Source organism: Mobula birostris, chromosome 13 (assembly GCF_030028105.1).
Source record: "Mobula birostris isolate sMobBir1 chromosome 13, sMobBir1.hap1, whole genome shotgun sequence".
NCBI classification, from domain to species: Eukaryota; Metazoa; Chordata; class Chondrichthyes; order Myliobatiformes; family Myliobatidae; genus Mobula; species Mobula birostris.
The window spans coordinates 12,075,470-12,102,181 of NC_092382.1; the positions used below are offsets into that span (position 1 = coordinate 12,075,470).

The 26,712-nt window shown below is 45.3% G+C and overlaps 3 protein-coding genes across 3 annotated transcripts in view; 2 read left to right on the forward strand and 1 right to left on the reverse strand.

The window, feature by feature from the left end:
• The window catches only part of LOC140207810 (uncharacterized), a 174,981-nt gene that overhangs the window by 56,606 nt on the left and 91,663 nt on the right, over positions 1-26,712 (forward strand). The gene's annotated exons all lie outside the window — the stretch shown is intronic.
• On the reverse strand, positions 360-9,371 carry LOC140208379 (uncharacterized). Its single transcript, XM_072277023.1, has one exon. It carries the CDS (start codon positions 9,094-9,096, stop codon positions 8,224-8,226), a length of 873 nt encoding a protein of 290 aa, XP_072133124.1. The 5' UTR covers positions 9,097-9,371; the 3' UTR covers positions 360-8,223.
• Positions 15,028-26,712, forward strand: part of LOC140208373 (NACHT, LRR and PYD domains-containing protein 3-like) — a 164,817-nt gene continuing 153,132 nt past the window's right edge. Inside the window, exon 1 of the mRNA XM_072277014.1 lies at positions 15,028-15,567. The gene's annotated coding sequence lies outside the window, so the exon portion shown is untranslated. The remainder of the gene's footprint in view (positions 15,568-26,712) is intronic.

Here is a 26,712-nt window from a genome sequence, read left to right on the forward strand (position 1 = left end):
GCTGTGAATGTGGGAATGGATTCATTCAGTTATCTATCCCTATGACACACTACCAGGTTCACACTGGGGAGTTGCTGTTCACCTGCTGTGAATGTGGAAGCGATTCACTCAGTCATCTTGTCAAATGTAACTATTGCTTCAGCTAGCAGCTTAATATAGGGGGTGATAGCCCCCCCAGCCCAACGAAGCTTAAGAAATCTCATTTGGGTGGATGCTGTGCGATGTCTTCCCTGTTACAAATCAGTTCCCTGAAATAACAAACAGTACACAATATGTGATTAAACGATTGAGCTTTATAATTCTGACTTTGGCTATAGCGTTAGCAAAGAAAACAAAAAAAAAGAAAAAGAGCCCACTCTCTCCATTCGCGTCTTCTCATCTCTCCCCAGCAAAAGACCACGAAAATCTCTCTTCCAGGCTCACAAGAGAGAACATTTCTGTCATTGGATAGCCCCGCACTCCAAAACCCTGTTATCTCCAGTCATAACCTAAACATTTCTGCTGCAGATAAACCGTGATGTTACTATTGTGTCCACTCCTTTTCTGAAAGTTTATTTAAGCAATCTTGTAAATTGTCTGGCAGCCTTTTTGTTTTCTGTTTTCAATTTGTTTTGTCCGTGCTCCACCTGGTACTGTATTTCCTTGGTATTGTTTTATCTTCAATACATTTTGTCTTTGTAAAATTGAAAATTGTAAATAAAGTAATTTAAAAAAAAAGATCCAAGTGTGAGGTGCTCCACTGGTCGAGGCACATGTGTGTGGTGGGAATGGTTATATCTATTGAGGGAGTTGTTCCTGCTTGTTTATCCTGTAATATTATATTCGGATGGTTATTATGGATTGCCCTATCTGAAATAATGTATTGATTATCATATACTTTGTGAGATTTTGACTCTAAAACTGGATCAGGCTCGAATATATTTTGCCTTAATGAAGTGATGAAGGTCATTCATAAGTTTGTATTTTAAAGCAAGATTCTGGTGAATGATATTTGCCACTTGATTGTAATCAAATTGAGTTCAACTGCTGCAGGATCCTGGAATGTGTTGAATTGTGTCTGATTTCTCTTGTTATTCCCTGCATTTATTGCCTTGCTTGTTTGTATTGTACAACGTTTGCATATAGTTTTGATTTTTTTCTTATTTTTCTTAACCACCTTGTCCTGTATTTCTGCAAGGAACCCCTCTGTTTCTGGGAAGAGATCTCCAACTCTCAGTCAGGTGTTTGATGCTTCCTTGTCAACATCTGGTTGATCTTTTCTTCCACAGTGATGATTCATTTTTCTGAGTTAGCCTCTCATTTAAGTTTCTGGTCTGTATTTCTTATCACAATTGCATATATACACACAGACTGTTAAGTCCGGTTCAGTTTTCGTGAAAATATATACTCCGAAGTTTTATCTGACTGTTGTGTGATTTTTTTTTTCCAAGTGTGTTATTTCTCTTCCTCCATCTGTCCAAGGTAGTGTTAATCTAAGTGGGTTTGAGTGTAAATAGTCTTTTCTAAAGTTGTCATTTCAGTTCTTATTTATCTTTGTAAATTTTACTGATTGAAATATTTTCATTAAAAAAAGTCAATGTTGGTATTGATGAAAGTGTTTATTGCCTTTGTTGTATTTGTTAACAATTGATCTCGGTTTGGCAGGTTTTTTTTAAGCCTTGACTAAATTTTGTCAAAGGTTTTCCCTATTTCACACTACTTTCTATTGTCTTTGCTTGTTGATATTCCAAATACGTGGGTATCAAGAGTCCCGATGAAGCATCTTGGCCCGAAATGTTGATTCCCATCCATAGATGCTGCCTGACATGCTGAGCTCCTCCAGCACTTTGTGTGTAGTTCTCTAGATTTCTAGCATCTGCAGGTCCTCTTGTTTCCCAGATACTTATATGTTTCTTGAAAGAACAAGCTGGTAGTGGGGTTGTGTGGCTCTGTTGGTAAAATACTAAATAAGATCATTCGAAAGACGTGGCATAGGGTTGGAAGGTGTAGAATCTCTGTGGGTGGATTAAGGAACAGCAAATGTAAAAAAAAAAATCCCTGATGGGAATTGTATAGAGACCTCCAAACAGTAGTATGTTTTCCACAAATTACAATGGGAGATAGAAAATGCATGCCAAAAGGGCAATGTTACATGGGGGATTATCATGCAGGTGATTAGGAAAATGAGGATGGTATTGGTCTCAAGAGGAGGAATTCCTAGAATACCAACAAGATGCTTTTTTAGAGCAGCTCATCGTTGAGCCCTCTTGGGGATCAGCTATTCTGGATTGGGTGTTGTAATGAACCAGAATTAATTAGGTCACTTAAGTTCAAAGAACCCTTCAGGGCAAGTGATCTCAATATGATAAAATTCATCCTGACATTAGAGAAGGAGAGGCTTGTTACGTACCCCGTGACGGGTTAAATGAACCAGCAGCAATAGAGCAGACCTGGAGTCTGTTTTTAATGTTAAAAACCACTATTTATTAGTAACTACTTAATATAGTAACTTAAACCAGGCAAATCAAAAGTTAGCAATGTTATGTAAGGAAGTTCAGTTCAATCCTCAGGTTAATTGATGAGAGATGTTTGTGTAATGTCTGTGCCCCAATTTACCCCCGTTCACCTAGGGTGAACAGCCGTCGCCCTGCCACGAGTGCAATACTTCGGTGTAAATACGGTGTAATGCTCCCAACACAAATATCAGACAATACACCAAAGGCCAGTAAGTAATTACAGTTTTTGTTATTTCTTAGTGATGGGTTAGTAGAAACACATAACCTAAAGGCACCAAAGCAGTAAGTTTATCAGTTTGTGCACATAATGTTTTAATACGTTGGAGCTCACACCTCCGGTTCCATCCACAACGACCCTTTGAGCCCTCGGCCACCGTCCGAACCGCCGACTTCCAGTATCCGTCACCCTGGAACCGCTGTCCGCTCCTCACACGTCCGGCCTCCTCGCTCGCCTCCCGAAAAAGATGGCGAACTCCCACTCAGCTCAGACATACAAGATAGCATAACAATTCTCCAGTGATTAGTTCCACCCGTATCGGCAGGAGGAGGAGAAGATGGCGGCGTGACGCAGCGTGCAGCAGCCACTCCGGTGGTGATACCTGTAATCTGTCAAGTCGGGTGCCGTGCACAATCCTGATTTGATGGAGACAGACGTGAGAGCACGGAGGAACATCTGGAGAAACTTCTGAAATGCCTTCTTCACTACCGCTGCTACCGTGTGATCTGGAATCTCTGGAGGAGAAGGCCCGGAATCCTCGGCTTTGCTTGTTGCTCGGTGGCCGGGGTGGGGTCGAAGCGCTCGGCAGAGGATGGTGGTCAGGAGGCTGTATCGGAGGGGCAAGTCGGAGGCTCAAAGTTTTCGGACAGGCTCAGAGTTGGCTGTGGTCGGATGCTTCCAATGCATCGGCTGTTGTCAGCACATGGAGGTTTACGGCAGGGAGAATTTCTCCCTTTTGCCGCCTGCTATCGGGAGTCGATTGGAACTTTGAGACTTTTTTTTACCGTGCCCATGGTCTGCTCTTCATCAAATTATGGTATTGCTTTGCACTGCTGTAACTATATGTTATAACTATGTGGTCTTGTCAGTGTTAGTCTTCGGTTTGTCCTTTTTTTTTGTGATATCACTCTGGAGGAACATTGTATCATTTCTTAATGCATGTATTTCTAAATGACAATAAACGAGGACTGAGTGTCCTCATAATCTAAATAATCTAACTCAAGCATTTCGGCTACAGAAACCCATGACAGCATTAAGTGACATTACAGAGAAGCCATTCTGTTAGCCTGAACAGCTAACACCACAGTTAATGGTAATGAGAGCCTACATTCTCCCCCCACAGAATTCAGTCATGTCCTCATGACACTCAGATAATTTGCCAACCCTTCCTGCAAAACACAGAGCCCAACCCAAGTGCAGAAAGCAGTGACATAACTCCCCGAAACAGTGGAGATCACACCCTGTTCCCTGGGCGCTATCAAGGCCAACCTATGTGGGGGGTCCTTACTTCTCTGTGACCTGTGTACTCCCTCCTCGAACTCCTCCACCTCGGACATTACAGGAGACTCATGGAAACTATGAGGCGAACCCTCCTGCGAGCGGTCACCCAAACCCCTCTGCACCTCGGAACCCTCTATCTCTCACTCGGGCCCCACATCATCCTCTCCAACGCCCTGTGGTACCCCTGACGGCCCATCAGTAGCCACCCTTACCCCGTCTAACCCAGTGGGGGAAGGGCCAGGAGCCTCCCCCTCAATCATGGGGGCCTCAGCGAACAGCCACATGCACCAGTTGTCCGAGTCATCATCCTCCTCTGAGCGGGCCCGTCTCTCCCGGTGTGGGCTCTTCCTCCATCCCACGTGGACGCAGAGTCCCAGTACTGGTTGTAGCCGGCACCTGGGGCTCCCGTTCCATCTGTACATCTCACCCCAGGGGCGACAGATGATTCCGATGGAGAATCTTGACCAGCCCCTTCCCATCCTCGGGCTGCACTTGGAAAACGGTAAGTCGGGCAACTGACTCTCCACCAGATAGGGTGTGCCCGACCAGCGATCAGCCAACCTGTGCTTCCCAGGAAATCCCAAATTCCTTACGAGGACTCGGTCTGCCGGCAGGAGTTGGGAGAACTTCACTTTCTGGTCACACCTCTTCTTATTTCTCCGATTCTTCTTGGCAGCTGCCTCCCCAGCCAACTCATAAGCCTTTGCAGCTCCTTCTTCATATCAGACACATACTTCAAGTAAGGCTTCGGCGAAACTTCACCTGCGGCAGTCCTGAAACAGAGGTCAATGGTACTGAGAGCCCTACCTTTGTATCCCAAAGGTGAATGTCAAGAGAAGGCAATTACATTGTTTTCCTCGATGATAAACTGGATAAAAATAGCTGCAGGTTTTATCTCTGTCGTTCCCAGATCCACACACGAAGTATCTCCTACAGTGATCTTCACGGAATATCCTTTTGACACGAGTGGTTACCACAACACCACACCCGAATTCAGCTACAGGTCATCCCAAAGTGGTGACCACAGGTTACTCAACCAGAATCCACTTATGCATCATCACCAAAAGATAGCTTATCACAGGGGTAGCGTGTTCGGGGGGAACTACCACCCAGGCAAGGGTAACACACACAGGTAGATTCCACAGGGTTGCCCCAGTCACACAACGTGATAGCCACTTGTCCAGTTCCACGACGTACGAAGTAACTCCAGCAGTGATTTACCACAGGGATACCGTCTTCCAGTGGACTACCACGCCCAGGCAAGGGTAAAACAGAAGTGGTATTCACAAATGTTATTCCCCAACCAGAAAGACCCACTCCAGTGGATCAAACTATGTGACAATCACACATTCCTATTCGCTGGAATCAATAACCAAACCCACCCTTGTGGGCTGTTGGGAGAGTCCAAACAGTGACCCCTTGTCACTCGGTTCTTTGTTTCAAACCTTCCTCCCCACTTCTCTGCAACGGCTTCCACCCACTGCCACTGTGTGTCTGCTTGTGAGAGTCACTTATCAATACCCTGGATCGATGCTCAACCCAAATTTCAAACAAATCATTTGTTCCATTCCCCAAGACCTTTGGTTCCGTATGTTCCTATGACAACATCCGCAGATGGTCTCTCCTGGTCAAAATAACACTCCACTTTGTTTTGAGAGATCTCCAAGCCCTGTCTCTCCAAACCACAAACTTGAAAAAACAACCCCGTTGTTTATTTTCAAATTCCAAAACTCAATTTAACAGAATAACACCCACTTTCTCATCAAACCACTGTTCCCTCAGCAAGACCAAGGGTCCTGAAACCAATCCAGACTTCACAAAAGGACTGAATTCCCTTCCAACCAAATCAGACATTTCAGGTTTTAACTGAGCTTCAACACAACGCTCAGCATCCTGCGGATTTACAGATGCTTCAACAACCTGAACCCAGGCAACTGGAACTGCCTCCTCTTCCAGGCTTTCATCACTAGTCCCAGCTTCCACTTCTAGTTTACCCTGGTCATCCCAGCTACTCTCTTGGAAGCTCTCATCCGAGGTAAACTTCACCTTGTGGGTCAAAACAAGCTCATCTGCTAATCTAGCAGCCTCCTGCAAAGTGGCAGCATCTTTTTCATCTAAATACAGCTTTATGTCATCAGGGACGCACCTTTTGAATTCTTCGATCAAAACCAACTCTTTCAAGTTGTTAATATCCTCATTTACCCCAACAGAGGTGCACCAACGATTGAAGTACACAGACTTCTCATTGGCAAATTCCACATATGTTTGGTTGCCAGATTTCCTCAAATCTCTAAACTTTTGTCTGTAAGCGTCCGGAACCAACTCATAAGGCTTGAGCACAGCCTCTTTCACTGAGTCATAATTAGCTGCCTCTTCAAGTGTTAGGGCAGAATACGCTTGCTGGGCTTTCCCCTGAATTACACTTTGTAACACAACAGCCCAGCTGTCTTTCGGCCACCTTCGATTCTGAGCCACTTTTTCAAAATGCAAGAAGGACTCATCAACTTCTGCTTCATCAAATGGAGGTACCAACTTAACTTCTCAACGGGCACTAAACCTCTCACCAAGGTCTGGCACTGGACCTCCTTGCGGCCATCTCTCCACCTCGAACCACCTCTGTCTTTCTGCCTCTTTCCTCTGTTTGTCCGCTTCCTCAGCCTCAAACTGTTTTAGTCGTAACTCATGCTGTCTTTGCTTATCCTCAGCCTCTCTCTTTAATTTTTCTAACTGGAGCTGAAGCTCAGTCTCAGTAGGTTTACTTTCAGCAAACATTTCCAACACATCTCCGTCAAACCTTCCTTAGATAGATAATACTCCGCTGTCACATCTCTGTCAAACACTTCCTCAGATACATAATACTCCGCTGTCACATCTCCGTCAAACCTTCCTTAGATAGATAATACTCCGCTGTCACATTTCCGTCAAACACTTCCTCAGATACATAATACTCCCGTCACATCTCCGTCAAACACTTCCTTAGATACATAATACACCAGTGTCACATCTCCGTCAAACACTTCCTTAGATACACAATACTCCCCTGTCACATATCCATCAAACACTTCCTTAGATACATAATACTCCACTATTAATGTCTGTATCTGAGCCTTCCTCATTTTAGTGCTCACCTGAAGTTTTAATTTCTGATCGATTTCCAACAGCACAACCCTCTTTGCGCCACCCAATGCTTCAGGAGTTGTCTTTGTCAGAAACCCATCAACCTCCATTGCTGCTGATCTTCCACTCAGACAAATCAAAGGGGATTTCCCCAATCAGATCGATCATTAATCAATCAATTCAGCCCCCAAACAATTTGTTCATATCCCGGACGCAGGGCCCAATTATGTTACGTAAATGCAGCGGTTTAAATGAACCAGCAGCAATAGAGCACACCTGGAGTCTGGTTTTGATATTAAAAACTACTATATATTAGTAACTACTTAATATAGTAACTTAAACCAGGTAAATCAAAAGTTAGCAGTGTTATGCATATACTTGTGTGTAAATATAATTCCCAAACTCGTTAAAGCTCGGGTGACAAGAGTTAAAGTCTTACAATGGTAATGTAAGGAAGTTCAGTTCAATTGGTGTGAGAGAGAGAGAGAATGGGGTATTTGTAATCCAAGGTGAAAACCACACTAGGAGAAGAACGAGTAAACAGGTCCCATTGATCTTCCGTCGTCAGGCTCCAAATCCACTCTTGAGTTAGCCAAACGCAGCTTATCGCTAAGGGGACCGTCTTCGAGGGTAAACTACCTCCCAGGCAAGGGTAGACACACCGGTAGCCTCCACAGGGTCAGCCCTTCCACACACCGTGATAGCCACTGATCAATTACCCTGATCGATCCTCAATCCTCGCTTGTGGGCACTCGAAAGTTCCATCCAGTGACTCCTCTGTCACTGGCCTCCTTTCACTGACCGGTCGCCGTAACCGGTGTCCCACTGTGTGTCTCTGGGAGAGTCATCTGACCTTGCTTAAATAAACACGCTACGAAGCAGTTTCTCTCTCTCTCTCATTTAAAGGCACAGTCCATGTCCACCATGAGTACTTCCCCACATTCACAGTAGGTGATCGGCCTCTCCCCAGTGTGGACACGCAGACGTTCCTTCAGTTGAGATGATTGAATGAATCCCTTCCCACGGACAGAGCAGGTGAACGAACATTTCCTTGTGTGTCAGTATGTGAAATGACCAATTGAATCCCTTCCCACAGACTGAGCAAGTTAATGGTCACTCCCTGGTGTGAACTGACTGGTGTCTCAGTAGATGAGGTGAGCAAGTGAATCCCTTCGCACAGACTGAGCAGGTGAACGGCCTCTCCCCGGTGTGAACTCGCTGATGTGCCTTCAGATGAGATGACTGAATGAAGCCCTTCCCACAGTCTGAGCAGGTGAACGGCCTCTCCCCAGTGTGAACTCGCTGATGTACCTTCAGTTCAAATGACTCTACGAATCCCTTCCCACACACTGAGCAGGTGAATGGCCTCTCCCCAGTGTGAACTGACTGGTGTCTCAGTACAGCAGATGACTTTGTGAAACCCTCTCCACAGACTGAGCAGGTGAACGGCCTCACCCCAGTGTGAATTCGCTGATGTACCTTCAGTTGAGATGACTGAGTGAATCCCTTCCCACAGTCTGAGCAGGTGAATGGCCTCTCCCCAGAGTGAACTCGTTGATGCACCTTCAGTTGATATGACTCAGTGAATCCCTTCCCACAGTCTGAGCAGGTGAACGGCCTCTCCCCAGTGTGAACTCGCCGATGTACCATCAGTTGAGATGACTGAGTGAATTCCTTCCCACAGTCGGAGCAGGTGAACGGCCTCTCCCCAGTGTGAACTCGCTGATGTACCTTCAATTGGGATGACAAAGTGAATCCCTTCCCACAGTCGGAGCAGGTGAACGGCCTCTCCCCAGTGTGAACTCGCTGATGTACCTTCAGTTGGGATGACAAAGTGAATCCCTTCCCACAGTCGGAGCAGGTGAATGGCCTCTCCCCAGTGTGTACTGACTGGTGCCTCAGTAGGTGAGATGATTTAGTAAATCCCTTCCCACAGTCCGAGCAGGTGTACAACCTCTCCCTAGTGTGAACTTGCTGGTGAGCCATTAGGTCAGATGACCGAGTGTATTCTTCCCCACAAATTCAGCAGCTGACCAGCCTCTGCCCAGGGTGAACCGACTGGTGTGTCCACAGGTGGGATGACCGACTGAATCCCTTCTCACACACAGAACAGGTGAATGGCCTTGTCCCAGTGTGAACTTGCTGATGTACCTTCAGTTGAGATGACCGACTGAATCCATTCCCACTGTCTGAGCAGATGAATGGGTTCTCCCCTTTGTTGACGTACAGCTGGGATTTTCTTTTATCTACTGTCAGTTTAAAGTGCCACAGTTTTAAAGCCATGAAAACATTTTCTGCCCAGATGAATGGTTGGTCTGCACAGCTGTTAAAAGGAATTAAATGAACATTAGTATTATTTAATGTTCTTGTCACAGAGTCATAGAAAAGTACAACACACAAACAGGCCCTTTGGCCCATCTAGTTTGTGTTGAACTATTTAAACTATCTACCCCTGTACCCCTACCATCCAGGTACCTATACAAACTTGTTACACGTTGAAATTGAGCTCGCATGCACCAGTTGGACTGTCTGCTCATTCCACACCTGGATGACCGTCTGTGTGAAAAATTTTCCTCTCATGTTCCCCTTAATGTTTCACCGTTCACCCTTAACCCATGGCCTCTGGTTGTAGTCCCACACCATCTCAGTGGAAAAAGCCAGCTTGCATTTACCCCATCTATAACCCTCATAATTTTGGCACACCTCCATCAAATCTCCCCTTGAGCTTCTACATTCCAAGGAATAAAGCCCTGACCTGTTCAATCTTTCCTTATAACCCAAGTCCTCCAGGCCTGGCAACATCCTTGTGAATTTTCTCTGAACTCTTTCAACCTCTTTTACATCTTTCCTGTAGGTAGGTGATAAAACTGCACACAACACTCCAAATTAGGCCTCACCAATGTCTTGTGCAGTGTGAACATAACATCCATCTCCTGTACTCAGTACTTTGGTTCATGAAGGCCAATATGCCAAAATCTTTCTTTCCGTCCCTATTTAACTGTGTCACCACTTTCAGTGAGTTATGGACATGTATTCCCAGATCCCTTTCTTCTACAGCAATCCTCAGTGCCTGACCATTCACTGTGTAAGACCCAGGTCCCACCAAAATGCAACACCTCGCACTTGTCTCCATTAAATTCCATTTTGCATTTCTCCAGCTGGTCCAGATCACACTGCAAGCCATTATACCCTTCCTCACTGTCCACTACACCCCCAATCTCAGTGTCATCCAGAAATCTGCTGATCCAGTTAACCACACTATCATCCAGATTACTGATCTAGATGACAAACAACAACAGATCCAGCACCGATCCCTGTGGCAAACCACTAGTCACAGGCCTCCGGTCAGAGAGGCAACCATCGGCTTCTCCCAAAACCAGTGTCTCATGCAATTTACTATCTTATCTTGAATGCTGAGTGACCGAACCTTCTTGACCCACTTCCCATATGAGACTTTGTCAAGTGCCTTGCTAAAGTCCATGTAGACAACATCCACTGCCTTGCCTTCATCCACTTTCCTGATAACTTCCTCGAGAGACTCTATTAGATTGGTTAGACATGACCTACCATGCACAAAGCCATGCTGCCTATCCTTAATCTATCTATCCAAATACTTATATATCTGGTTCCTGCACGTAAGTTCCAATGACTTTCCCACTACTGATGTCAACCTCACTGATGTACAACTTCCTAGTTTATTTTTAGAGCCTTTCTTGAACAGCGGAACAACATTGGCTGTCCTCCAATCCTCCAGTACCACACCAGTCACTAAGGATTATTTAAATATCTGTGCTTGGGTCCTGACAATTTCTGCACTTGTTTTCCGCAGAGTCCCATGGAACAACTTGTCAGGCCCTGGGGATTTATCCACGCTAATTTGCCTTAAGACAGCAAGCACCTCCACCTCTGTAATCTGTACAGGGTCCATGAAGTTGATGCCATTTTGCCTCACTTCTATAGACTCTGTGTCCATCTCCTGAGTAAATGTGGATGCAAAAAATAATATTTAAAATCTCCCCCATATATTTTGTCTCCTCATACAGATTACCATTCTGATCGTCCAGAGTGGGCATGTTTCTGTACTGAACTGGCCAAACGTGATTGGGAGGGGAAGCTGGTAAGAATGATGATGGAGCAGCGATGGCTGGAGTTTCTGGGAGCAATTCGGGAGCTGAGTGATCAATACATCCCAAAGAAGTGGAAGCATTAGAAAGGCAGGGGGACACAACCGTGGATGAAATGAGAAGCCAAAGCCAACATAAAAAGCAAAGAGAGGGCAAACAAAAGAGCAAAATCTATTGGGAAGCTTTTAGAAAACTACAGAAGATGACTGAAAAAGATGTCAGATGAGTTCAGGGTGTGGAATTATGATATTGTAGTCACTAATGAGTCTTTGTAGCACCCAACAGTCTGAGGCATTTGAAGGAACAAAATATCCAGGGCCTCAATATCTCTTGAAAACCAAGGTTCCCTGCACCAGTTACCTTTCAACTTTTATTTTGACAGGCACATACAAACTCTACACCCTCAAAACTTCACTTCTGAAGAACTCCCACTTACCAAGTACTCCTTTGTCAGAAAACAGCCTGTCCACACTTGTCAGATCCATTCTGATACCATCAGAATTGACCTTTCTCCAATTTAGAATCTCCACCCATGGTTCAGTCCTTTCTTTTTCCATGTTAACTTGGAATCTCATGGCAATATGATCACTAGATGCAAAGTGTTCCCATACACTAATATTCTGTCACTAGTCCTGGAATATTTTCTAATAGCTTATTGCATATTTCTATGCTGGGAATTCTACGTGCTGATTAATGGCACATCTGACAAACTCTACCCCATCTAGTCCTTTTACATATGGGAGTCACGTCAATCTATAGAAATTTAAAATCGCTTAGTATATCAAGCATTGGCGTAGTCTGCGATCTCTCTTGCTAATTTGTTCCTCCAAATTCCTCAGATTGTTGGGTGCAAACAAGTCCCAGTCATGGCAACAAGATCACAATTCCATGCCCTGAGGTCTGAACAGCATTTGCCTGGTGTCAAGAAAACAACCTCTCCCTCATTGCCACAAAAGCAAAGGAGCTGATTATGGACTACAGAAGGAATGGAGACAGGCTAACCCCTATTTACACCAATGGATCTGGGGTTGAGAGGGTGAACAGCTTTAAGTTCCTCGGCATACACATCACCGAGGATCTCATGTGGTCTGTACATACCAGCTGTGTGGTGAAAAAGGCACAGCAGTGCCTCCCTCACGTCAGACGGTTGAAGAAGTCTGAAATGGGGCCCCAAATCCTAAGAACTTTCTACAGAGTCACAATTGAGAGCATCCTGACTGGCTGCATCACTGCCTGGTCTGGGAACTGTACTTCTCTTAATCGCAGACTTTGCAGAGTGGTGCGGACAGTCCAGCACATCTGTAGTTGTGAACTGCTCATGATTCAGGACATTTACAGGGACAAGTGTGTAAAAGGGGCCCAGAGGATCACTGGGGACCCTACTCACCCGAACCACAGACTGTTCCAAGCTGCTGCCATCCGGGAAACAGTACTGCAGCATAAAAGCCAGAACCAACAGGCTTCTTCTATCAGGTCATCACACTGCTTAATTCATGCTGATACAACTGTATTTCTATGTTATATTGACTGTCCTGTTCTATTATAAATTACTATAAATTGCACATTGCACATTTAGATGGAGATGCAACACAGATTTTTACTCCTCATGCATGTGAAGGATGTAAGTAAGAAAGTCAATTCAATTCACCCTCTCTATTACCTGGCATTCTGGCTCCCATCCCCTCTACAACTTTGGTTTAACACCCCCCCCCACCCACCACACTAGCACAAGCAAGCCTTAACACTAGGATATCAGTCCCCTTCTAGTTCTGTTCCCCTAACTAGCAAATCCCCTATCACCTCTTTGACTTTCCTCTGCCACGTAATCTCCTCCCCCCAACAGTTTCTAAAGTGGTAGAATACATAGAACATAAAAAAAACATAGAAAACCTACAGCACAAAACAGGCTCTTCAGCCCACAAAGCTGTGCCAACCATGTCCCTACCTTAGAGCTACCGAGGCTTACCCAGAGCCCTTTACTTTTCTAAGCTCCATGTACCCATCCAGGAGTCTCTGAAAATACGTTATTGTTTCCACCTCCTCCACTGCCGCCGGCAGCCCATTCCACGCACTCACCACTCTCTGCATGAATAACTTATCCCCGACATCTCCTCTGTATTTACTTCCAAGCACCTTAAACCTATGCCCTCTCGTGCTAGCCATTTCAGCCCTGGGAAAAAGCCTCAGACTATCCACACAATCAATGCCTTTCATTATCTCGTACACCTCTATCAGGTCACCTCTCATCCTCCGTCACTACAAGGAAAAATGGCCAAGTTCACTCAACATATTCTCATAAGGCATGCTCGCCTGTCGAGGCAAAGTCCTTATAAATCTCCTCTGCACCCTATCTATGGCCTACCTGTTGTTGTGGGGGATGGCCACAACAGTATTCTGCGATGGCTATTTAATCTCATTCCCCTTCCTCACTCTCACCCAGTTTCCTGTGTCCTGCACTTTGGGTGTAACTCACCTCTCTTTATCCCACCCCCTCCGACTCCCGGATGATACGGAATTCATCCATTTCCAGCCCCAACTCCTTAAAGTGGAGACACAACATGTGCACACTGAATTTTATATATAGAGGTACTCATTTTAACAGCTAGCAAATCACTGTCAGTAATAATTTTGATCTGCAATCTCACACAACGTATGTAACAGGTCTGTAGCAGGTAATGAAGGATTTTCTCACTGGAGCAATTGCACACTGTCCATATCTGATTTGCTTGCTAAATAATGCTATAAAAAGTCAGATTTTCAAATATCACTCCACTTCTTCCCACTTGCAAATTCTCCAGCAACTTTTGCATCCCCACAATACACACAGGTAACACCAGTTTCTGTATTGCACATAAATATTTCCCCTGAACCCTCCCCCGGGTGACTGACGGTGGTGAACTCAGTGATGGCAATGCCAATGAATATGAAGGGAAGGGCAGTAGTCTGTCTCATTGGAGTCTGGCACATTTGTGATGTGAAAGATACTTGTTGCCCAGGGCAAAGGTGTTTGATATCATTATGTACCCAGAGAGAGTGGGACAAAACATGTTCTCACGGGTAGAAAGTCCAGAACAAGAGGGGGTGGAACAAGCAACAGACACAAAATGCTGGGGGAACTCAGCAGGCCAGGCAGCATCTATGGAAAAGAGTACTAATGCTGAGTTCCTCCAGCAATTTGTGTGTGTTGCTCGGATTTCCAGCATCTGCAGATTTTCTCTGGTTTGTGACTGGAGGCAGAACAAAGGTGATTTTCTCAACAGCTGATGTAAAAGATTTTGTTCCCTTTCTCCGAGTTCCCGATCCTTGCATTTAGACAGCTGGAGCTCAGCTCTGTCTGAGAGACCCATCGGTTCCCATTCCCTCATCAGCCGGAAGCTCCCCGGGGCCCGTGTACGGATGGTGGGGCTGAGAGAGAGGGAAGAGAGCAGGACTGTCCCGGGATTGCGGGTCACGGAGTCCGGAGTCACAGCAACTACCCGAAGTCGGTGTTGAAAACGCCGCCCGGTGAGACCCCCAACCCGGAGATCCCTTCTCACCTCAACCGATCATCCGGGGCCTTTTGTGCCCCGCGCGCTGGTGAGCTCGAGCTTGGTCGGTTTAACGGCTGGGCTACTAATCACGTGACCAGCGCCTTCCCCACCGCTGTCAACAGAGGTTCACGCGCTGCGCCATTCCCAATGGTGGGAAGTGATGTCAATCACTGCTTCCAGCCAATAGCGGAGGCGGACCAGCCGAGAGGGCGTTACCCCCGCTGACTCCGTCTCCCGAACTTTCCGTCACGGCGGGACAACCGTCAAAGTAAATGTCCGCTTTCTGATTTATTTCCATTTCCCTCCGAGGGAAGTTGGGGCGTTTGTGAAGCGTCTCCTGCGGCCGGAGTCTGATGTGTCGCTGAGAGGTAGGAGGAGACCGCTCGGCCCGTCGGTTTGATGCCGGTTCCCCGGGGAGGGAGAGGATGAAGACGGTGAGAGAGGGGGCGGACAGGATGTTTGTCCCGGTGGGGACAGGAGGGGCTCATCTGTGGAAATGTCTGAGCCCACGGTGGTGGCGATTCACCACATTGGGGGGCAAACACCGGCAGACTGTTGCCCTGCAAGCGGGGCCAATGGTCCGGGCAAAGTGACAATTATTTGTGTTTTGTTGAGACTGTACCGGGAATATGGTGTAAAATCCCGCTCCCCACACTAACACGGGTCACACAGACCAAAGAACAAACTGCCGGAGGAACTCAGTGGGTCGGGCAGCATCTGTGGAGGGAAATGGACCGTCAACATTTCGGGCCGAGACCCTCCCTCTGGACTGAGAGTGGACGGGAAATAGTCCGAGAAAAGAGGTGAGGGGTGGGGATGGGGCAAGAGCTGGGGAGTGAGAGGTGGATCCAGGTGAGGGGGAGGTGGGAAGGTGGAAATAGTGACGGGGGTGGGAGGTGAGTGGTTGGGGCAACACGGGGCTGCAGGAGATGGAAATTAATTCCATGGAGGATTAACAAAGACGTTAGAGAGTAATTGTTATGGAGAGTGCAATGAAGATTCACCAGACTGATCCCTGGAGTGGTGGGTCATCATATGAAGAAAGATCAAATGTGATAACCCTTTCATTTAGAGAATCGAGGACTGAGAGGTGAACACATTGAAATGCACAACATCATTACCGGTTGAACCAGGGATCCCAGTCTCTGAAAAAGGGGGTGGACTGTCCGGGACTGAGATGAGGGGAAACATCTCCACTCCGAGGGTGGTGAATGTCTGTAAATCCCCACCACAGAGGCCGGTGAAGACTCAGTGATCATCCTCACATAAAACAGAGGCCGGCAGATGTGTGGAGACCGGAGGGATCGAGGAAATGAGGATCGGGCAGAAACATGTGGCTGAGATGGGAGAGCAGCTGTCATCTTGTTGATGGTTAGAGGGGCTGAATGGCCACCTCCTGCTGTTTCTCACTTGATGTTTCAGTGTTCCTGTCCAGTGAGGCTGGAGGAATGTGAATAGAAATTAGTGTTTATAAACATGGACAGATTTAAATGAAACCTGCACATTTCCGGTTTGGGTCTGAATTGTGTGTTGGACCAGGATGGGAATCGAGCCTGTGACTCTGTGACCTTGGGGTGGAGGGAAAGGGACAGGGAAGATATGGAGGGAAGAAGTAAAAATGTATCCGGTGTAAATATGGAATAATGTGGGAAATGCGGCGGATGGGTCGGGCAGCGTGTGAGGGGCGAAGAGCAGAGTCACCGGATCAGATGGGAGACCCTCCACCCGTCACCTGATCCTGTTTCCTGTTCACGTTTTTCCACAAATCTGCAGCATCTGCCAGTCACTGCTCTACGTGTCTGTGTAGCTTCATCTTTCGCCCGTTCAGAAAAGGCAGTGAAATCCGGATCTATCACGTCCTCTCGTTGTGGTTGGACAATGATTTATTCTGCAATATTTTCAGCATGTTTCCATATAACCACATAACAATTACAGCACAGAAACAGGCCAACTTGGCCCTTCTAGTCCGTGCCAAATGCTTTCTCTCACCTCGTCCTAGGCCTCAAACCATAACCACTGGGCTGAGGCCTGGGATTAGGCCTCATTCCACTGTTTTTACCTGCTGAAGAGCAGCCAATGTTTCTGGCTATATGACCCATTTATGTGAGAACTTAGCCTTTTGTATTTATCTGAGCTTTTCATAAGTTTAGTTATACTTTAGTACAGTTTAGTTCAGCTTCACTCCAGAATTTCCAAAGCAACAACCCATTCAGTCAAATAGTTCCACACAATTAAAATAGTTTACAGTATTACATTTTTAAATTTTTTGTTTTGTACTACTTATATAATTTAACTATTTAATATGTATATTCTTATTTTAAATCAATTTTTAAAATCTATTGTTATGAATTAGGTTCTATTGCTGCCGCAGAGACAACAAATTACATGACATCTGCCAGTGCTATTAAACCTGATTCTGATAATTGGTCTGGGAGACCCACCACCGGTCACCTGATCCCAGTTACTGCAGATCGTAATGCGAGACTGAAGCCTTTTCTATTTATTTGCATTCCTCAGAAATGACAACAGTTAAGTTTCCTTCTGTGGTTCCAAAGCAGAAGCTCAGTCTGTCTGATATTTCCACAAAACTAAAAGGGGGAATTTGTTTATTCTTATCACGTACTGAGCTACAGTGAAAATCTTGCCTGACCTACCATCCACACAGATCGATACATTACAACAGTACATTGAGCTGATATACGACAAAACAATAACTGTAACAAAGCATTGTGGCTGCAGAGAAAGTGCAGTGCAGATAGACATATGGGGCAGGGTCACGTCGAGTTACATTGTGAGGTTGAGTCTATTTTATTGGACCGGAGACCATTAATTTGGCTTACAACCGCAGACAGGAAGCTGTCCATGAGCCTGGTGGTACGCGTTTTAAGGCTTTTGTATCTCTTCCGCGATGGGGGATTGGGTTTGCAGCATCTTTGAGTACATGGCCTGCTTTTCCAATGCAGGGGAAGTGTAGGAAGAGTCCATAGAGGGGAGGCTTGTTTCTATGATGTTCCCAGATGAGACCAAAGTTCTCTGCAGTTCCTTGCAGTCATGGGCAGAGCTTTAGCCATACGAAGGCGTGAAGTATCGACAAGAAGCTCAGAGACCTCGGCCTTCTCCCTGCCTTGTGCAGCTGGATCCTGGACTTCCTGTCAGATCACCGGCAGGTGGTAAGAGTGGGCTCCCTCACCTCTGTCTCTCTTACCCTCAGCACACATGCCCCACACGGTTGTCTCCTTGGCCCCCTCCTTTACTCTCTGTGCACCCATGACTTGTGTCGCCACCCACAGCTCCAATCTGTTAATTAAATTTGCTGACGACACAACATTGATTGGCCTAATCCCAAATAATAACTTTCAATTGATCAAATGCTTCCTGACAAGGCTGGGTCCAAACAAACTTTTCACCCTTCTTCAGGAGATTAGTCAGAGGAAGAGCGATATCAGCAAAGTTCTTCCAGAACTTACGATAATATCCAACCATTTCCAGAAACCTTCCAAGAGCATTCTTACCAGTCTGTCACAAAAACTGTGGGTCAACTGTCTAAGAAAAATAACAAGATGGCTTGAGTCGCAAAAATGGTTTCAGGTGCTTTTATTTACAAAAATAGTGGAAAATCAAAACTTGGATGTCCACATCAAAACAAGAAATTTTTTAAAAAATGCAATATATATATATATTATATATATACAGCTTGCAGTTGTCACCTGTCTGGTTAACAGCCACCCTCAAATTAAACAAAAAAAGAACCCAAAGCGCTAAGCTGATCCCCCTAGACTAACCAAAAGCTAATTAACTCAATTATCTTCCATTTCACGCAATCTGAAACTCTACCACCAGTTCTCACAATAAACACATAGACTTCATCATAGGATTCACCATTTCCCGGTTAAATAACTTAAATAAACCCCAAAACTTTACCACAAGATGAGTAATTAGGTAACATAACCCTTGTCCCAGGTAAAGATGGTATCCTCCACCATCGGCACACCTGTGCAGGTTGCTGCTGCCTCTATATAAGACAGCTCTATGCAGCAGCTCTGTTTCAGACCCAGTGACTGTGGAGGAGAGAGACGTCAGATTACCATGACACTTCAGCAAAACACTTATTGGAAAGATGACTATGAATAAATTGACCTGAGATAATAAAACTGTGACATAGTGTGTTTCTTTTTTTCATACCTGTTACTGCTGGGGATGAGTGTAAAATTGTGACTGTTGATTTATTGTGACGTGTGCACTCACCACAATAACAGAGGGGAATAATGTGTGTGGATGACCCTTTGGGTGTTTTACTGAGTGTGCCATGCGACATCTGTAATCAGTGACGGGCCTTCGTCACACAGTCGGAATAGGAACTTCAGAAATTGCCTGAATTTTGCCTGCACAGGAGCCAACTTGCCTTGACCTACAACACAGCCAAGATAGGTCACAGAGGCATGGCCAAATTCACTCTTAGCTAAGTCAACTGTAAGGCTGACCCTGGAAAGCCTGTCAAACAGCTCTTCTACTACAGAGATATGCTCTTCCCAAGTGTCACTCCCTGTGACTAAGTCATCAATATTGGCATCTGTGTGTCCTAACCCTTGAATTACAGAATCAATCATTCTCTGGAATGTTCCTGGAGCATATTTCATTCCAAATGGTGAAACATTGTATTCATACAACCCAGAAGGTGTCAAAAATGCAGAAATTTCTCTACCTCAGTCCATCAATGGAACACACCAATACCCTTTTAACAGATCAATCTTTGTAAGAAATTACCTTTTCCAACCTTATCGATGCAATCATCCATCCTAGGGATAGGATAGGCATCTGTTTTTGTTACTGCATTTACCTTCCTATAATCAGTGCAAAATCTAACACTACCATCAGGTTTGAGCACAATAACGCAGGGTAAGCTCCAATCTGATGTTGAAGGCCTAATAATACCATTTTCAGCATATATTCAATTTCTTGCTCAGCCACTTTACACTTTTCTACGTTCATGTGATATGGGTGTTGCTTAATCAGTTTGGCTTGACCTATATCTACATCATGTACTGCGACCATGGTTTGCTTGGGAGCACCAGGAAATAAATCTTTAAACTTCAGAATTAATTCCTTCAGCTGTTGTTGTTGCTTTGGCTGCAGATGAGCCAACTTGTTGTCAGTGTTTTCGAGAACAACCGAGTTCATTAGCCTAACTGGGACCATGTTTGGCTTGTGAAAACTCTCACGCGAGTCAATTGTTTCATTCTCAGGGTTGTCAGATTTATATGTTTGACAACACTCACCGATGGTGCCTGCTTGCCAGAATAAGGCTTTATCATATTGATGTGTACCACCTGTGTTAGTTTACGTCAGTCATGTGTTTTAATAACATAATTCACATCATTAATTTGAGAGACTATTTCATACAGTCCATTGAATTTTGCTTGAAGTGGACTTGTCAACATTGGAGATAAGGCAAGCACATTATCCCCCACCTAGTATTTTCTTTTGTTTTGGTCCGCTTATCAAACCAACACTTCATTTTGTTTTGAGAAATCTTTAAGTTTTGTCTCGCTAGACGACAGGCTTGGTATAGTTTATTTTTGAACTTCAAAACATAGTCTAACAAGTTAACATGTACATCCCCATCAATTCACTGTTCCTTTAACAAGGTCAAAGGTCCCTTCACTCTATGACCAAATACAAGTTCAAATGGACTAAAGCCCAGTGATTCTTGTACCGACTCTCTTAAGCCTGATTTATACTTGTGCGTCAAGTGTACGCCATAGGCACCACGTACCCTACGCCATACCCACGCTGCACCCTACGCTGCAGGGTAACGTGCAACTCCTCAAAAAAGTAACTCACGCGTCGCGGCGATGCAGACCGCAACAACTGTGATTGGTCTGCTTGGTAGCATTGCATTTCTAGTTGCTTTTCTCTGCCATGTCTGTACACTGATGCAAAATAAATGGTTGGAGACAATGAACCAGATCATCAAATCTACCTGCCAACATGGGAAAATATTTGAAATGCATCTCGTCGTCCATGTCTCTCACAAAGAAGCTCAACAGTGTCAGAGAAACCCCACCGCCAACTTGCGTTTTGGTGGTGAAGTGCAGAGCAATGCAGACACAACTATGCATGCTCGCTACGCAAAAATTAAATCAGGCCTATGGTGTAGGATATGGCGTATCTCGAACGCACAAGTATAAATCAGCCTTTACGGTGAACAAAAGCAAATGTATTCCTTCATCCCAATTTTTTCTATTTTCAACACAGTATGCCTTAATCATTTTTTGACAGTAGAATGAAATCTTTCTAAAGCCCCTTGTGATTCCAGATGCTACGCAGACGATGCAATTTGTTTAGCTCCCAGTTCATAAAATACCTGCTGGAATAATCCAGATGTAAAATTACTTCCTTGATCAGACTGGATTTCTTTAGGCAAACCAAATAAAGTAAAAAAAAACTTAAGAGCCTTCGTCACAGTTTTAGCTTTAATATTTCTGAGAGGTATTGCCTCTGGGAATCTGGATGCAGTACACATAATAGTTAGTAAATACTGATGGACAGCTTTAGTCTTTGGCAATGGGCCAACACAATCCACTATAACTTTGGAACAGGGTTCTCTGAATGCAGGTATAGGCCGGAGTGCGGCCACTAGGGTGACCTGATTAGGTTTACCCACAACTTGACAAGTGTGACAGGTTCTGCAAAAGGTCAAAACATCTTTCCTCAAATTCGGCCAGTAAACTTCTTTCATAATCCTGTTTACAGTTTTATTCTCTCCAAAATGGCCACCGGAGGGCATACTGTGAGCCAAAGTTTAAATTTCAGTCCTATGAACTTTAGGAACTACAACTTGGTGAACAATTGCCCATTTCTCACTTGTAGGTATAGCAGGTGGCCTCCACTTCCTCATTAACACTCCCTCCTGAAGATAATACCCTACTGCCATTTTCTTAATCTCATCATCTGAGAGAGATGTTTCTTATAAAGCTTCAATCTCAGGGTCTTGGTTCTGTTCTGTTATAAACTCCTTCCTAGACAGGGATAAATTTTTCTCATCAGACTTACTACCTGAATCCTGTTGAAACAATGAAGGCTGAAAGGTCCCTGACAAGTCATCATAACCTGGTGAACCTGATTTTGGCTATCATGGGTATCAGAATCATGCTGCACAGAACCGTCTGCATTGGCAGACATTTTAGCCATACTTCGAGTTACTGTGATAAATATTAAAATCCATCTGTGGGTCGTCAGTGGTTGGCTTAGTTGTCAACTGCACTGCAGGAACAACTTTACCATCTGCCAGGTCATTCCCTGACAGCAAAGTAACAGCTTCCACCGGTAAACTGGAGCATAATCCGATCCTAACAGGTCCTGAAACCAACCCTGACTGTAAAGTGACCTTGCGCAATGGAACAGAAACAATGCTGCCCCCAATGCCTTTAATAAGATTTACCTCACCAATGTTAGTCTCACCACTAAACTTTAGAAGGCTGTCTAATATAAGTGACTGAGAAGCCCCAGTATCTCGAAGAATTTTCACTGGTACCGGGGTTGACCCTTCCATTACTAATACAAACCCATCTGACATAAAATGATGGAATCCCTTCTTAACTCAGTCAGACCTCTCAGTCCTTAACTGAGCCTCAGCAGAATGTTCAGAACCCTGTGGGTTTATAGGTGCTTCAACATACTGATCACAGGCATGTGGGACTGCCTCCTTTTCCTTTTTCTTCTTCAGGACAGAACAATTAGCCATCATATGACCAGCTTTCTGACAATAGTAACAAGAGAGACCAGAATATTTCTCCTTCAACTGCTTCCCTTCATCCTTAGTCTCGTCACTAGTCCCAGCTTTAATTTCTGGTTTACCCTGGTTATCCCTGCTACTCTTTTGGAAGCTCTTATTCTGGGTGAACTTAACCTTTTGAGTTAAAGCAAACTTATCTGCTAATCTAGCAGACTCCTGCAAAGTGGCAGCATCCTTTTCACTTAAATACATCTTTATGTCATCAGGAACGCACATTTTGAATTCTTCAATTAAAACCAACTCTTTCAAGCTGTTAAAATCATCATTTACATTGTTATGTCTGCACCAGCGGTCAAAACACACAAACTTCTCATAAGCACATTCCATATAAGTCCGGTTCATAGATTTCCTCAAATTTCTAAACTTTTGCCTGTATGCTTCTGGGACCAACTCATAAGCTTTGAGCACAGCCTGTTTCACTATGTCATAATCAGCTGCTTCATCAACTGTCAAAGCAGAATAGGCTAGCTGAGCCTTCCCCTTAATTACACTTTGTAAGAGAATAGGGCAAACCTCTTTTGGCCATTTTAAACCCTGAGCAAATTTCTCAAGATGCTGAAAGTATTTATCAACCTCTGCCTCGTCAAATGGAGGCACTAATTTAACTTCCCGACTGGCCTCAAACTTATCACCAGAGTCTAACGCTAGACCCCTTTGCTGCAATCTCTCTACCTTTTCCAGCTCGAACAGCCTCTGTCTTTCTGCTTCCTCTCTGTTTTTCTGCGTCTTTAGTCTCAACCTGTCTCTGCCTTTCCACAGCCTCTATCTTTATTTTTTCTAACTTGTGCGGGAGCTCTAGCTCACTAGGTTTACTTTCAGGAAACACCTCCAACTCCTGCACTTTAAACACACCCTCAGATACATAATACTCAGCTATTTTCCTCTGCATCTGTGACCTCCTCATTGTCGATTTCACCTTCACAAGTTTTAACCTTTCAGCAATACTCAGCAACTCAATCCTTCTGGTGTCCTCTAACGCCTCAGAGGTTGGCACTTCCAGACATCAATCAACATCCATTGCTGCTGATTTTCCATACACAAATAAATCAAAAGGGATTACTCCAATGAAACCGATAACTAATTAATACACCTCCAAATCTTTTCCTATATCGGATGCAGGCCCCAATTTTGACCCTGTAACACTATAGAAATGAGTCAGCAGCAATAGACTACACCTAGAGTCTGTTTTTGATGTTAAATCCACTATCTTTATTAGTACCTACTAACAATATCGTAACTTAAGCAAGATAAACAAAAGTTAACAGTGTTATATGTATATATGTGGGTAAATATAACTCCCAAACTATTGAGCTCAGGGGAAACAGGGCTTGGAGTCTTGAGATGGTAAACTATGAAAGTTCAGTACAACCACAGAATAGTTGAGGAGAGAGAGATATTTGTAATCCAGGGTAAATGTCGAAAGAAGGCAATAACGTTGAATTCCACAGCATCCATGGTGGTAAAACGAGGGAACAGTCGCTGTAGATTTTATCCGTCATTGTTCCAAATCCACATACAAATTATTACCAAAAGTGACTTGTCACAAGAGGTATCGTCTTCAAGTGAATTTCCACACCACACCCAGGCAAGGGTTAACACATAAGTGGTCTTCACAGGATACCCCAAATCAGATCCACTCCTATGGATCAAACGAGATGACAATCACACATTCAATGTATGCTGAATCGATAATTAACCCACCCTTATGGGCAGAGGAAAGTTCGAAACAGTGACCCTTGGCCAGTAGTTCCCTTGTTTCGAACCTTCCATTTTTCCTCCTTCATCTCTGTCTGACTGAGTATCTGTGTCCTTGGTTAAAACTAAACAAGCTGTGAGCGATGTAAACAAGATGCAAGTCAGACTGATTACCATTCTTAATCTCTCTCTCTCTCTCAAAATGACAGTCCACAACAAACGAAATCTACGGATTCACAACAGCCACTCCTCATTGTGAACTGACTGGTGTGCCAGTAGGTGGGATGACTGAGTGAATCCTTTCCCACATTCTGAGCTGGTGAATGGCTTCTCCCCAGTGTGAACTCGCTGATGACTCTGTAGGTTGGATGACTGAGTGAATCTCTTCCCACAGACTGAGCAGGTGAATGGCCTCTCCCCAGTGTGAACTCGCTGATGATTCTGTAGGGTGGATGACTGAGTGAATCTTTTCCCACAGACTAAGCAGGTGAATGGCTTCTCCCCAGTGTGAACTCGCTGATGATTCTGTAGGGTGGATGAGTGAGTGAATCTCTTCCCACAGACTGAGCAGGTGAATGGCCTCTCCCCAGTGTGAACTCGCTGATGACTCTGCAGGAGGGATGACTGAGTGAATCTCTTCCCACAGACTGAGCAGGTGAACGGCTTCTCCCCAGTGTGAACTCGCTGATGTGCCACTAGGTTGGATGACTCAGTGAATCTCTTCTCAGAGACTGAGCAGGTGAACAGCATCTCTCCAGTGTGAACTCGCTGGTGAGCCATTAGCTTAGATGAGCAAGCGAATCTCTTCCCACAGACTGAGCAGGTGAGTGGCTTCTCCACAGTGTGGACTCGCTGATGTCTCTGTAGGCTGGATGACTCAGTGAATCTCTTCCCACATTCTGAGCAGGTGAATGGCTTCTCCCCAGTGTGAACTCGCTGATGACTCTGTAGGTTGGATGACTGAGTGAATCTCTTCCCACAGACTGAGCAGGTGAATGGCCTCTCCCCAGTGTGAACTCGCTGATGATTCTGTAGGGTGGATGACTGAGTGAATCTTTTCCCACAGACTAAGCAGGTGAATGGCTTCTCCCCAGTGTGAACTCGCTGATGATTCTGTAGGGTGGATGAGTGAGTGAATCTCTTCCCACAGACTGAGCAGGTGAATGGCCTCTCCCCAGTGTGAACTCGCTGATGACTCTGCAGGAGGGATGACTGAGTGAATCTCTTCCCACAGACTGAGCAGGTGAATGGCCTCTCCCCAGTGTGAACTCGCTGATGACTCTGCAGGAGGGATGACTCAGTGAATCTCTTCTCAGAGACTGAGCAGGTGAACAGCATCTCTCCAGTGTGAACTCGCTGGTGAGCCATTAGCTTAGATGAGCAAGTGAATCTCTTCCCACAGACTGAGCAGGTGAATGGCTTCTCCCCAGTGTGAACTCGCTGATGTTTCTGTAGGGTGGATTGATCAGCGAATCTCTTCCCACAGACTGAGCAGGTGAACGGCTTCTCTCCAGTGTGAACTCGCTGATGACTCTGTAGGGTGGATGACTGAGTGAATCTCTTCCCACAGACTGAGCAGGTGAACGGCTTCTCCCCAGTGTGAACTCGCTGATGTGCCACTAGGTTGGATGACTCAGTGAATCTCTTCCCACAGACTGAGCAGGTGAATGGCTTCTCCACAGTGTGGACTCGCTGATGTCTCTGTAGGCTGGATGACTCAGTGAATCTCTTCCCACATTCTGAGCAGGTGAATGGCTTCTCCCCAGTGTGAACTCGCTGATGTTTCTGTAGGGTGGATTGATCAGCGAATCTCTTCCCACAGACTGAGCAGGTGAAGGGCTTCTCGCCAGTGTGAACTCGCTGATGTCTCTGTAGGGTGGATGAATTAGTGAATCTCTTCCCACATACTGAGCAGGTGAATGGCTTCTCCCCAGTGTGGACTCGCTGATGTCTCTGTAGGCTGGATGACTGAGTGAATCTCTTCCCACAGACTGAGCAGGTGAATGGCCTCTCCCCAGTGTGAACTCGCTGATGATTCTGTAGGGTGGATGACTGAGTGAATCCTTTCTCACATTCTGAGCTGGTGAACGGCTTCTCCCCAGTGTGAACTCGCTGATGAATCTGTAGGTTGGATGACTGAGTGAATCTCTTCCCACAGACTGAGCAGGTGAATGGCCTCTCCCCAGTGTGAACTCGCTGATGATTCTGTAGGGTGGATGACTGAGTGAATCTTTTCCCACAGACTAAGCAGGTGAATGGCTTCTCCCCAGTGTGAACTCGCTGATGATTCTGTAGGGTGGATGAGTGAGTGAATCTCTTCCCACAGACTGAGCAGGTGAACGGCTTCTCTCCAGTGTGAACTCGCTGATGACTCTGTAGGGTGGATGACTGAGTGAATCTCTTCCCACAGACTGAGCAGGTGAACGGCTTCTCCCCAGTGTGAACTCGCTGATGTGCC

Bases quoted from the DNA above. Each gene is read 5' to 3' on its own strand.
- LOC140208379 (XM_072277023.1), bottom strand. From the start codon at position 9,096: ATGGCTCACCAGCAAGTTCACACTAGGGAGAGGTTGTACACCTGCTCG.